Source organism: Cinclus cinclus, chromosome 22 (genome assembly GCF_963662255.1).
Source record: "Cinclus cinclus chromosome 22, bCinCin1.1, whole genome shotgun sequence".
Taxonomy (NCBI): Eukaryota; Metazoa; Chordata; class Aves; order Passeriformes; family Cinclidae; genus Cinclus; species Cinclus cinclus.
Window position 1 is genome coordinate 1,348,478 of NC_085067.1, and position 12,918 is coordinate 1,361,395.

The 12,918-nt window shown below is 56.2% G+C and overlaps 1 protein-coding gene across 2 annotated transcripts; it reads right to left on the reverse strand.

The window, feature by feature from the left end:
• Positions 1-297: 297 nt before the first annotated feature.
• On the reverse strand, positions 298-12,217 carry DUSP14 (dual specificity phosphatase 14). Of its 2 annotated transcripts, none has more exons than XM_062507152.1 (3): positions 12,137-12,217; positions 3,978-4,283; positions 298-2,597 (listed from the first exon to the last, which is right to left on the reverse strand). In XM_062507152.1, exon 3 carries the CDS (start codon positions 2,477-2,479, stop codon positions 1,883-1,885), a length of 597 nt encoding a protein of 198 aa, XP_062363136.1. In that variant the 5' UTR covers positions 2,480-2,597; positions 3,978-4,283; positions 12,137-12,217; the 3' UTR covers positions 298-1,882. The 2 variants fall into 2 exon arrangements, with proteins under 2 accessions (XP_062363136.1, XP_062363137.1); XM_062507153.1 differs by having other exon boundaries at positions 3,978-4,074; positions 12,137-12,200.
• Between the last annotated feature and the right edge of the window lie 701 nt (positions 12,218-12,918).

Consider the following 12,918-nt stretch of genomic DNA (forward strand, 5'->3'; position numbering starts at 1 on the left):
TGAATTCTTTGTTTCCTCATGTGCTTTATTAGGCAATTTAATTTTTTATAGGTCTAACCTTTCCTTGTGTTTAAAGTCAGCTTTTGGTGCCTTCTTGGCTGAACATCAACACCTCCCTCTCCCCTCAGTCCTCGGGCAGTGTGTGTATAAAGTCTATAGAATAACTCAAAGTCGAGAATTTTCAACCTTCCTTTTTTTATGCAAAAAAAAAAATGCTGTTAAACCCTGCTTTGCCCATTTTTAGGTAAAGTTTAATTTTATGAGCAGATTTCAGTTTTTAGCATTTTTTTTCCCCTTTAAAATGTCATGTGTTGGAACATGTCCAGACCAATGATTAATCTTGATTTTCACTCTATAGTTCCTCACTTACCATCTCCCTGGCTGAAGTTTAACTCCTGATAAATTAGGGAGATGAGTCTCCTGTGTCTGCCTGCCACTGGAACTGGGATCCAGCCGTGGAAGCTGAGCTGGGAGCAGCTGATGGCAAACCTCACCTTTATTTCAGTGGGGCAAAACTCATCTGGAGAAGCAGGAGACAACATCCTTCAGCCAGAATTGTTTAAAGGCACTGCTGGAGCTCCATTAGCACCGTTTGGAACAGGAAACCAACACATGTTCTGGTTTAGTCTTTATTGATTTTTTTTTTTTTTTACAAGTATAGAATCTCATTGAAATCAGACAGCGATCGCAGCAATGCTCCTCCTCCAGAGGCAACAGAAACTTCTCAGGAGCAGGGCTCCAAGCTCCATTCCCACTCCAAGGAGCTCCCCTGCCCCTGGAGCCAGGGGAAGGCTTCTCCCAGGGAAGGGCTGGGGCTGGAGTCGCTCCTGGCACACTCTGAGCGAGGCCAGGCTCTGTCATCCACCCTGGGGACAGAGAGGAGCAACCCTGGAATGCAGCATAACCTTGAGGACGGGATGGAGAGAGGCAGGAATGGGCTAAGGCAGGTCCGGAGCTGAGGAAGGGATTGAGCCTCTCCCCAGGGGCTGGGCTGGCTGCTGGAATGCCGGCACACACAGCCCAGCCCGGCAGGGGCCACAGCTCCCATTCCTGAGCGTCGCTTTGGCTGCCCAGAGGCTTCAGCCCTCTCGCTTCTGTCTTGAACCCCATCTGGACAAGATCTGTCAACTTTCCACCCCCAAAACACACCAGCATTTTCCAGCAGTTGAAGTGTATTCCAGGATTATTGCCCTGGCATGGAATGAGTGAAAAAGGATCTTGCATTTATTTGATTTTAATTGCTCCATTTTTATTTTACTTGTGGCTGACATGGACTGATTTTTTTGGTTTTTTTCCCTTTTTTTTTTTTTTCCCTAACTTTGAATATGATTAAGAGCTGACTAAAGATCTCAAACACTATATACTGAGAGTCACTACAGATGTTAAAGAAAATACCAGCACTAGCAGCACAGCCCCTGTGTTCCTGCCTCCCTGGTGCTTGGAAAACCTGCTGCTGTAGAGCAGGGCCCGGCTAGTGCTGCTCCTGAGCCACTACAGGATTTTGCAAGGAAGCAAACAAGCTCTAACAAAATATCCAGGCTACTACTGCAGCATGAAGCGCACCTGGGTCATCAACTCTGCCCAATGCCTCTTAAGCCTTTCCTCAGAGGATCCTAATAAACTGACTAAAAAAGAAAAAAAGACAGAGGCTTTATGGAAGGAATAAACTTATAATGAGACCTGGTTTTGCTAAATCAGAGATGCAGATGGGAAATCCCCATAGAGAAAACTGCTTTGAAGGGAATCGTTGGCCTTGCAGGTTAGTGAGGTGAGAACTGAGGTTCTGCTGTGTGGTAAAGAACCAAAGTTGGCTGTAGAAGGAGAAGGGAATGTCTCCAGTCTGCTCACGTCCCTTCTGTTGTGCTTCCCGTCTGCAGTCCCATTAAATTCCCCAGTAAGGCATCAGGGGTCTCCTCTCTCTCTCGTAAACGTCTGGGATGATGCCATAGGGTGTCTGTACCATTTTAACCGTGGTCTTCCCAAAGAGCTTCCTCTCGTAGTCTATCAGCTGCCTCCAGAAGCCCACGTTGGGCCGGATCACGGGGCGCCGTGACTTGACCCAGTTGTAGGCCTCGAACAGGGAGACCTTGTGGTACTTCATGAGGAAGGCGATGCAGAGCGTGGCCGACCTGCTGACGCCGGCGGCGCAGTGCACCAGCGTGGCCCCGTGCTTCCGAGCCACGCTCTGGATCTTGTCGGCCACGCTGTCGAAGTACAGGGAGATGGGAGCGTTGGGCATGTCAGCCAAAGGCACTTTGACGTACTCAAACTGGGGCCAGTTGAAGTTGGGGATCTCGATGGTGGCGTTGATGATGCAGGTGATGCCCCGGGACAGCAGCAGGTGCCGGTTGGAGGCGACGCTGCCCCGGCTCAGGTACAGCGAGGGGGTGATCTGGGCAATGCCCCCCAGGGCACCTTCAGAGAGCATTCGTGGAGCCATCAGAGTTCTCGGCAGGGAGTTGTGGCTTCTGGAGGTCATGGAGGATTTTGGCACTCAGGCTTCCATTATGGGAAGAGAGCCAACGGGATCTTCGGCCAAAGGAAGGATTGTCTGGCCTGGTGGTGGCAGGACAGCGACAGCTCCCACTGCTTAGTCACTGCAAGACATAAGTGAGGCCACATGAGCGGGGAGCTGTCCCCGACCTGTGTCTGTGCCAGGGAACAGGAAAGCCCAGCTCGCCCTGCTGTGGCCTGGCAAAGCTCCGTGGGGAATGTGGGGCTGGTTTCACAGTGCTCATTACCACTGTCCCCCAGGCACTGCCTGGACAGATAGTAACAAAAAAAAAAAAAAACCAACCAAAAAACCTTCCAGCCTAATTAGCTCCAATTACTCGCCAAGGGTTTACTTGTGGGCCTGGATAGCATCTCGCCCAGACCAGCACGTGGAAGATTAGCTACACCTTTTCCATGCTGAAACACAGCAGCTTCACAGCTGGCCACAGATCAAAAGGGATGGTGAGGAACAGCAGATGCCAGCAATTTCCAGCACTCTGCCCTCTCCCCAGTGCCACCCTTCTCCTTTTTTAGGTGTGGGAAAGGCCCCGCCAAAGCACATAAACAGAGGAAAGTCGCTCATTAGGAAAGGCGGTGAGTCACGTCCATCCCCATCAGTCATCGGCTCTCATGGAGGCAGGGGAAGTGTGGAAAGAGTGACCTGGTTATGTCAGAAGCTGAGAGTAAAACCCAAGAGCAGAGGCTGGGACTGGGATGGCTCTTGTCCTGCTTTAATGCCTGACTAATGCTTGGCAGAGAGAGGCCTGGGATCACCCAAGGGAGCCACATGGGCTGAGAGGGTCCCTGCTCTGACTCCCCCTGCTCCTTTGGGACACTTTCAAAGCCAGGGCAGAAGCTGCAGGCAAGGGGATGAGCTCTGGAGTACCAGTAATTTGCCAGTCTGTGTGTTCTCTGTTTGGAGAGGGGCCACAGGAAAGGCTCCATTCTGTGCAGGCTGGGGAGTCCCTGCCCAGATAACTCTGAGCCCACCCTGGCACTGGCAGAGCTGAGGGGACTTGGAGGATGCTCAGGGCCTTGGGGAGAGGGATCTGTCCCTCCAGCAATTCTTAATTAAGTTAAGAGGGTCCTTAAAAGGCTGTGTCTTCCCCAGCCCTCAGCTGTGTATCCCATCCCATGCTCTGGGAAGCACCGGCAGGTCCCAGCAGTGGCTGATGGTGCTGCCAGTGGATTTTTGGCTCTGTGGTACAGAAACTTAATGAGCATAATGTGATCTCCTCCATGGCTCTTCCTCGCTGGCAGCTATTTGAGCAGCTCCTGGAGCTGTGGACCCAAAGCTGCAAAAGTTCCTGCCCCAACAAGGTTTTTGCTACAGCCATGAATGCTCAGCTTCCCCCCTACTGCAGTCACCCAGCTGGAGCAGCAAGGAAAGGTGTGCTTTTTCAAAGGAATAAAGTTCTTTAAGCAGGGGAAATCCCTGCTCTCGAACAGCTTTTACTGACAATGCAAAGGATTTGGGCACTTACGCTTGGTAACAAAGTCCTGCTCTAAATCATGGAGCGGCACGCCGGTGCTCTGGGCTGCTGAGGCTGGGAGGGCTCATGGAGTGTGTCCAACACTGTGCTGGGGAGAGAAAAGAGCATGGATTTTACTGGGATCTGGCTGGGTGGGTGTCCAAGAAGTGGGAGGAAGGAGCACGGCTCCCCCACACAGAGACTGAGGACTCAGGGTGGCACTTGCTGCCAACACCGTAACGTCACCAATTCCTGCCAACGCGGCACTCAAAACCACGGTGAGCCCAGAGGAATCTGAGGCTGGCACTGAAGTCATGGCTAAAAAAAAAAAAAATAACTCATTTAAGTAATTAATTTGCTGTAATGTCTCCTTTAGCATCCACCCAGGCCCAGGACAGTAGGCAGGTCTGTGTCCTTCTGATGCTGCCCAAAGCCACCCACGGGGGACCCCCTGTCCCCATTCCTGCGAATGGGAAGGGGCAGAGCTGATGCCAGAGCCACAGCACCCTGCTCCAGAAAAGCTGAGGGTGGGGCCAACGTCCCCTTCTCTTCAGAGCCAGAGCAGCTCCAAAGCAGCTCTGAGCAAGGCAGAGCCTGCAGCTTCCCCCGGGGGAGCTGGAGTGCTCCTGAGGCAGTTTGGGAAGGGCTCTGCTGCTTTCCATAAAGTGTTCCTGTTTGCAGGCAGGAACTTATCCAGGGATTTGCATGCGACAGGCTGGGCTCGCTCTGCAAACTCCAGGGCTGCCACACTGGTGTCAAACACATTGCTCATCCCATCCCATCCCATCCCATCCCAAACCCTGTCCAGTCTGGCCTTGGACACCTCCAGGGATCCAGAGGCAGCCACAGCTGCTCTGCCCAACCTGTTCCATCCCAGGTACACACGACATCCCCGGGGCTCGGAATGGCCTGCACAGCTCCCACCCCATCCAGAGCGCTCTCAGGGAATAGTTTGGAGAGAAGCTCATTACTGAAGCCAGAGATAAGGCTGCTGTGCCTGCAGACCAGTGCCTGGGGGCTGCTGATGCCCAGGAGCTGGGGGACAGCCACCATGGCAGCGGGGCAGGTACCACATCCCCTCGGGTGTCCCCTCCCGTGTCGCAGCAGGAGCTGGCTGGGATGCCACCCGTGCTGTCTCAGGCATGTGACAGAGCCACGCTGCTGCCCACACACAGCAGGCTGAGCAGCTGCTGCCGTGCAGGGAGCTGGGAATGGAAGGGGCCTCGTCTGCCTGGGCTGGCAGCAGCTCTGGCACCTCGGGAGCTCCCCCAGGCTCGCAGGTGTGAGCCTTCATCTGTCCCCAGATCTGCAACCCTGCACCCAGCCCAAAGTGCCCTGTTTTGCTCCTGTGAAAGTCCCTTTGCCCTTCCCAGCACATCCCGCTGTAATCCAACACTGTTGCTCTTCACGCAGCCATTCCCGTCATTGTGCTGGGGCAAAGAAAGAGAACAGGAATGAAAAGCCTCTTCCCAGTCGTTGCTGAGTGCCCGAAAAAAAAAAGAAAAAGAAAAGAAAATCGCTGAAGATGGAACAAAGCACACACACAGCCCGGCGTGGCTGTGCCTGGGAAGGCACAAGAGGCTCCTGGCAGGGCACAGGGAGGGACCCCTTCAGTGCCAGGGTACAGCCAGGTTGACCACCTCTCGTGAAATAAAACCCCCACCTCTTCTCCCACTGCTCCTTGGTTGGGGTTTCTAAGTGATGGAGAGGCTGGGGAGTCGCAGCAGCCCTGGATCAGTCCCTGGGGTGCTGGAGCCTGTCCTGACTGTCCTGCCGAGGGGCTGGATCCAGAACTGACCCTAAAGCAGCACTGGAAGGGCCCTCCAAAGGAGCCGGGATGTCACTGGGGTTTCCTGCAAAGGGCTGACCTTCCCAGAGGGTGGAGATGGTCCTTCAGGAGAAGGCTGGCTGGCAGTGGGCTGGTAGCAACCAGGTGTTCCCGCCACCACATCCTCCTTTCTCTGACTGCTTAATGAATTAATTAATCTTGTAGCAGCCCTGACCCACAGTAAATCCCTTTCCAGACTGTGCCTTGGTCTTGCCCATGTGCAGAGCCCAGACAGTTCCCTGTGGGGATGCTGGGGTGGCAGTGGGAAGCTGGGGTGCCAAGGGGTCCCTGGTGCAGCAGGGGCAGGACTGGAGCAGCCTCCTCCCTCCCTGACAGACTGGTGGGTTCTGCCATTTCCCTCCTCTGCATAATCAGGGGTGGGGGAAGCCAGTGGCTAATTACAGCCTGGAGAACACTCTGCTCTTCAAAGCCTCCAGGTCCTTTCCCAGTGCTCCTGGCTAGCACCATCCTCAGGTTTATGGTGAGGGGACACTTCTCCAGCATCCATCCAGCCTGCATCTCTTCCTGCACCCAGCAGCTCTCCACAGCTCTCAGGTGGGTCCTTCTGCTCTACCTCCAGCTCCTGCTGAGCTTCATGGTTCCACTGTCTCAGGAGGATGAGCAGGTGCCTGGCCCGGGGTAGCTGCTGGCTCTATCCCACCTGGGCTGGATCACCTGGCCTCAGAGCAGCTCCTGTCCAGGTAAGAGGACTTCCAAAGCAATGCAGCACTCCCGATGCCGTGGTTGGTGTTCTGGTGGTGCAGCCCCTTGGAAAGGTTGCTGCCGGCAACGCTCGTGGCTCTGCTCTTCCAAATCTTGCAGCAGCTGGAGTTTGTTTTCTCTTGCTTTCATTCCTGGGAACGCAGTCTTGTTAACAAAGGCTGAAATTCCCACGGGAAAGCATTGCTGGCTCCTGGACCTCCTGAGAAAGACTTGAAAACACTTCTGGAAGCTCAAATGACAAACAGGGTGAGTTTGTGAGTTAAATACTGTGATCTCCGGGACAGGAGGGAGAACTGGTCGGGCTCTAGACAATGAGTTGGCAAGTCTGAGCTTCTGCCTTCTTATTCTGGTGCTGCTGGGTGGTTTGCTCTGATTTGTGAGAGGGTTTTTTGTTTGTTTGTTTTTTAACACAGATCTTCTGTCTTGAGAGCAGAGGCTGCAGCTTGTCCCTGAGGGACTTGAGTTTCTGTTGGGTTGTGTGGCAGGTACCTGGACAGGTGAGAGCTCCCCCAGGCCTCTCTCCCTCTGGTCCATGGATTTAGTGCAGGGTGGGCCCTGCTCTGCAGAAACACTGAAGCCCCTGGTTTAATTCCCAGATCATCATCTGGGATTTGAAGCAGGTTTGTGGGCTGGGTGTGCAAAATGTCAGTACTGAGGCAAGGCTTCTCCCCACTCCCAGGAGAGGAAAAGTTATTCATTTTGGAGATGACAAATGCTCTCTAATCCTGCAGTAAAGAGAAGAGTCAATATCGCAGGCACTGAATGAACAAGCCTGCTCAGGGCTCTTCCCAGCCAGGCTGAACAGCAAATTGCTTCAGAAATGGTCCTGGAGAGTGGCATTTCAAATAAATTTCAGTAGAGAGCACAAACTGCAGCCATTCTCGGGTCAGGGCTTGCTTGTGCTGAGTCCAAGGGAGCCCAAAGCAGAGCAGGGAGGGGAGAGGAGAAGACGTGTGGGAGCTGCTGGCTCCTCTTCCCAGCCCTCCTGCAGCCCTTTGCTCTGCCAGGGCTCTGCTCTCCTGCCTTTGGTTGTGCTCCTGGAGCCATTACAGGTTCCCCTGGCATGGGTCAGAGCCACCAGCACATCCTCACGATGGAAAGGTCGAATGGTTCGGGTTTGGAATGGGAAAGAAGGAAGGGCAGCAGGCAGGGTGATCTGGGCTGAGACAGAGGATGCTGTGACCAGCCCCTGATTGATTCTGCTGGCAGCCTGTGCTGGCCTCTCCGAGCAGGATAGGAGCTGTCAGATGTTAAATCAAGATAATAATCTGTCTGCCCGGAGCTCTGAGCAGGCCTGGCTGCTTGTGCAGCTCCCAGCACAGCCGGGTCCCCACGCTTGCCAGAACACACCAGTAACTTCCCAGAGGAGCCACAAAAAGGGAAATCATGCCCAAAATGCACAAGACACCCTGCAAATTGTCCTGGGCTCTCCTGCGAAGTTCAACGACCCCAAAACAAGCAGTTTAGTCCACAAGCACAGAGTCCTGCCTCCCCAGCGTGCCTACAATCCAGGCTGCTCCCAGAACCAAGGCAGGTCCCCGGGCTGGTGATCCCCTAGGAGCCTGTCCCAGCCTGCTGCCTTCAGAGGGATGACAGCTGGCACTCCTGTGTCACAGCCTGTCCCTCCTGCTGGCACCAGTGGGGTGCCCTGGGTGAGGCCAGGGCTTGGCAAGGTTCACCCTCTGCCTCCTGCCTCTGCTGAGGATGAGCCACCCTTGCTCCACAGCCAGGCTCTGCTCCCACAAGCAGCACTGAGCCTTGGGCTGGCACCAGGCTTAGGGGAGGTGACTCTAAGCCAGCCCCAGGTGCCCAGCTGAGCAGCGTCTGAGTGCTCTGCCAGCCCCTCATCCCCGCCTCGCTCTGCTAGCCAAAGCTTCACTCCTTGATTGCCATTCTCCCAGCAGGAAAAACGGGCGGTGAGGTTTTTGCAAGGATCCATCTGAGGATGGCACTTGGCCCCGGGGGCAGGGTCCCAAGCTAGCAGGCAGGGCAGCAGCTCTGCTACCTCTTGATTCCCACTGTCACCAAGTCCTGTGACAGCAGAGCTGCTCACGGCCACCCTGTGATCCCTCCACAGGCACTGCTCCCTCTCCAGCCAAACCTCTGGGCAGAGGGAGAGCTCCCAGCCACAGGGATGGAGGGAGATGGGCAGCAGGCACAACCTGGAGCACGCTGGTATTTATAAATCCTTGCTCTGCTCTGAGGACAAGCCTCCCTCGGCAAGCAGCAAGAGGATTTGATGCAGGAAAAACAAACCCTCTTTCTTTCAAATGCCACGTCTGTGCCTTCAGAGCCACAGGCTCTGTGTGCTGCTCACTGGGAGAGTGCAACAGGGGCGAACACGGGGCCCCAGCACGAAGCACCTGCTAAAAAACTCCTGGGAGGTGCACAAAATGCTTTAAAACCTGAATTAAGGCCTGAAGAGGCATGAACAGGGTCTGACAGCTGTGTGCAGCATCAGCTCCCCACTTGGCTGAGCACTGAGGGCTGTTTTCCAGCCCCGAGTGGAGATACCGCCTCTTCTGGAGCACTACAGATTGTTCCAGCGCCAGCTGATGGCATCTGGATTGCAGGTGGAGTTCAGCAAAGCTCAAACCCCTGCTCCCTGGGTCCAAGTGTGACCCTGGGGGACACGGATGGAGAGCAGGAGGGGCACATTCAGGGAACAGACCCACGCCTGACTCTGGCTCCCAGGGTGCTGCAAGATGGAGCCTTGTTTTTTCCAGAGCTGTGCCCTGCGTAGTCACAGCTGACAGGAGGGACACAATCTCTTTTCTGTTAACAGAACAAAACACAGGGACCTGGTGTGTTTGCTCGTGTGTGACCCTGCCAGGCCCAGGGTTGTGCCTGCTGCTCATGGGGCTCTGCCGCAGCCCACCCCAGATCCCATAAAATCAAAGGCAGCTGCAAATTCACTGCAACGTGTCCTGGAAATGATCGCTGCCTCCATGCTGGCCTCACCCAGGTCTTTTCCAGGGGCAGTGCCAACTGGTGCATGCTCTCAGCTGCCTGGCTTCTCAGGGGGGTCTCAAAGCCGGCACCCTGATGAACTTGATGGCGACACATTCCCCTCCAGAGGAATTCCCAGCAGGCAGGGGCTGCCCACGCTTTCCCCACGCTCCCCAAGGCCGGGCAGGGGCTGGCTGGACAAGGGTGGGAGCAGTGGGATGTGCCTGCAGCAGCTGTGAGGAATGAGGTCACCTCTGAGCACATCCATGGGGTTGTGTCGGGTAACAGGAAGAGAGGCCAATTTTAATCAATTAGGGGGAAAAGGAGTTTACACGTGGGGCCAGCACCCCTCAGCTCCCCGGAGGTCGCTCTGGCTGCTCCAGGCTAGGGGGAATTCTCTTTTTCAGGGATGCTGTGCAAATTCACATTTCCTCCACAAAGGACTCCTGCCCCCAAAGGGAGGGATCTGCAGACCCCCCCCCCCACTGCAGGGTGGGATGGTGAAAATAAATGAGAATTCATTCTCATTAGCCTTGGAACCCTGACCCACCTGGCCTCAGGGTGACTGTGGCAGCACCTGTTGATCCTTTCTGCTGGGAACCCCAAACCTGCCTGATTATTATTGTTTTATACTATTTTTAAAGCAGGGCAGTAGCTGTGTGAGGCGAGCCCACACACTGCCTGCACTACAGGTGCCCCAGGAAGGGTGGGCAGTGCCTTTGCCTCCCAGTTCCTGGCTTTATTCCCAAGCATCCAGGGAGCTGGGGCTCCTGCTCAGAGACTCCTCAGCTATTTCCAAATGCCAGAGCCCTCTCTGCTAGATGGTTCCCCTCACATTATGGTTGTTCAGAGGGTCCTTTTGGAAATGATAAATGTGTATGTGTGTGTGCTGAGGGCTGTGTACCTGGACAGGAGAGGCTAGAAGAAGCTCCCGTGCCTGGTTTGAGGTGTTGCCCCTCTCTTCCAGGAAAAACCACCCTGGAAGGAAAGTCCTGCACAGTGGTGTCAGGAAGCCTGGAAGGCTTCTCTGATGAAGAGCCTTTAGTAGATGGCTCTGGTGGGGTCAGTGTGCTGCTCCCAGGCCCCACTGCCCTGCCCAGCTGCCTTTTCCCCACTCCTCATTCCCAGCCCAGGTGTGCAGGTGGCTGGTTCCCTGGGACAAAGCTGGTTCTGGCTCCCAGAACAGAGACCTGAGACTTTTTTTTTGTGGTGGCTCTGCATCCCTTTGCTCCCTCCCATGGAGCCTGACTCAGGCAGAAGACTTCCCCCCACTCCCTGTACGTTTCTAGCACTAGAGCAGCATGAGCTCTCTGGCTTTCCAGCTCCGAGATTCCAGCTGGGATCAAGTATTAAATTAAGCCATGCAAATTTCCATCTTGCCCTGACCAACAAGGAAGCAGTGCCAGAGCCCAGAACAGACCCTGCAGCACAGCAAAGGCTCGGATGAAATCCCTGGGATTTCACCTTTGTTCCTGCAGGGAACCGGGATGTCTTGTGTCCCTGTCCAGGACCCAGGTGAGCCCTCAGGGGCAGGAAGGACAGGCAGAGCTGCACGTTCACACCTTCCAGGCATAAATCGTTTAAAACCTGCTGCATTACTGCTCCCCTGACTGTTCACCAGGGTCACGTCAGCCAAGTCGTGGCAGCAGATCTCTCTGCCAGCGGGGAACAGCACGTGTCCCCCAAATTAGGGATCCTTCCTTCTCATTCCTTGGGAACCAGAGTGGCACAGAACCTATCCCAACCACCGGGAACACAGCAAACACCAAGGTTTACAGCAAGGCCTGGGAGAGGAATCCACTCCTTGCCAGAGCAGGGGGCAGCTGATCCGGTGTATCATAAGGGAAAACGCTGTTTTGTCAGTGCTAATCCTCCACCATTCCTGAGGCAGGGGCATTAGGGATAAACTGAACTTGCAACATGATATTAGGGCATCTGCTAACACTCAAGCCTCCAGAATAAAAGGCTCATTTGATGCCCAGGCGAACAGGTTATAATCCTGCCCCATCTCCCTACAGCAAAATACCACTCATTGATTACTGGTGTTGCTCAAAGCAGCTGCTCCAGAGCTGAGTCAAGGGCCGTACACCCGCCGGGCTGGATGTGAGCATCCAGCAGGCACCTGCCGGGGTTTGGGGACACCGGGGAGCCCTGGGAGCTGGGGGTGGAGGGCAGGAGCCAGGGATGGGTGCCAGGGCAGGAGTCAGGAAGGGATGCAAAGGCAGGATCCAGGGATGGGTGCTGAGCTGGGGGTGTGGAGGGCAGAATCCAGGGTGCTGAGCCAGGAATGGGATCCGACAACGGGATTCAGGCACGGAGCCGCGTTACAGCACAGCCCCCGTGGCGGGGCTGGTTCCGCGTCGAGGAACCCCCGGAGCTGCGCCCGTGGCTGCTCCGGTGCAGCTCGGAGGTGCCCCCCGCTCTCCCACCGGGCTTTGAGCAGCGGCCACCGCGTCCCGCTCCTCCGGGCACCCCGGCAGCGCCGCCGCTGCCCCGTCCCACGGCACAGCCCCGTCACCCTGAGCCAGGTAGGTATCGGAACCTCCCCGCGTCCCGTCCCGTCCGCCCCTCCGGAGAGCACCGTACGCGATCGGAGCCAGCGGGGAACGGCGGGGCCCCCCACCCGAGCGCCCCGGCTCCTCCCGCCCCGCCCGGCCCGTCCCATCCCTACCATGGCTCCCGGGCGGCGGCTCCGCGCTCCCTCGCAGCCGTGGCGGCGGCGGGCCGGGACTTTTATCGTGCTCGGCCGGCTCCGTCTCGGCGGTGCCACCTGACCGCGGCTGCCGGGGCCGCCCCCGCCCGCAGAGCCGCCGTTACCAGGCTACGGGGGGCGGCCCCGGCCCGGCCCCCGGGCGGGGGCTCCGGGAGACCGGCCCCGCTTAAAGGAGCCGCCGGGGCCGCCGTGCCTGTGGGGATGGGACCTGCTGTGGGGACAACGGGAGGGGCCCCGTGGGGATCGGAAAAAGTAGAGTCCCGGTGGGGCCATGGAGGGGTCGCTGAGGGGGTAAAACTGTGCGTGGGGATATTGGTAGGATCACTGAGGGGATAGAACTGTGTGTGGGGACATGGTAGGATCACTGAGGGGATAGAACTGTGTGTGGGGATATTGGGGTCGGTGAGGGGATGGGGACAACTGAGTGTTCCTGTGGGGAAAACACGGGGAGAAGGAAAAGTGGGAAGTCCTGTGGGGCACATCAGGGCCCTGGAAGGTGTGACTCCGTGTGGGGTTCCCTGTGGGGATGGAAACAAGTGAGGGTTTTGGTGGGGGCATGATGGGGGCCCTGTGGTGTGGAGACAATGGGATCTCACTGGGGACATGACAGGGGCCCTGTGGGGATGGGATGTTTTTATTCTTTACGTGTGGAAGTCAATGGCAGGGAGAGGCAGTTCCTGTGGGCACAGGGATGTGGCAGGGTCCCAGTGAGGATGGGACAGCGTGCGGGGATGTGGCAG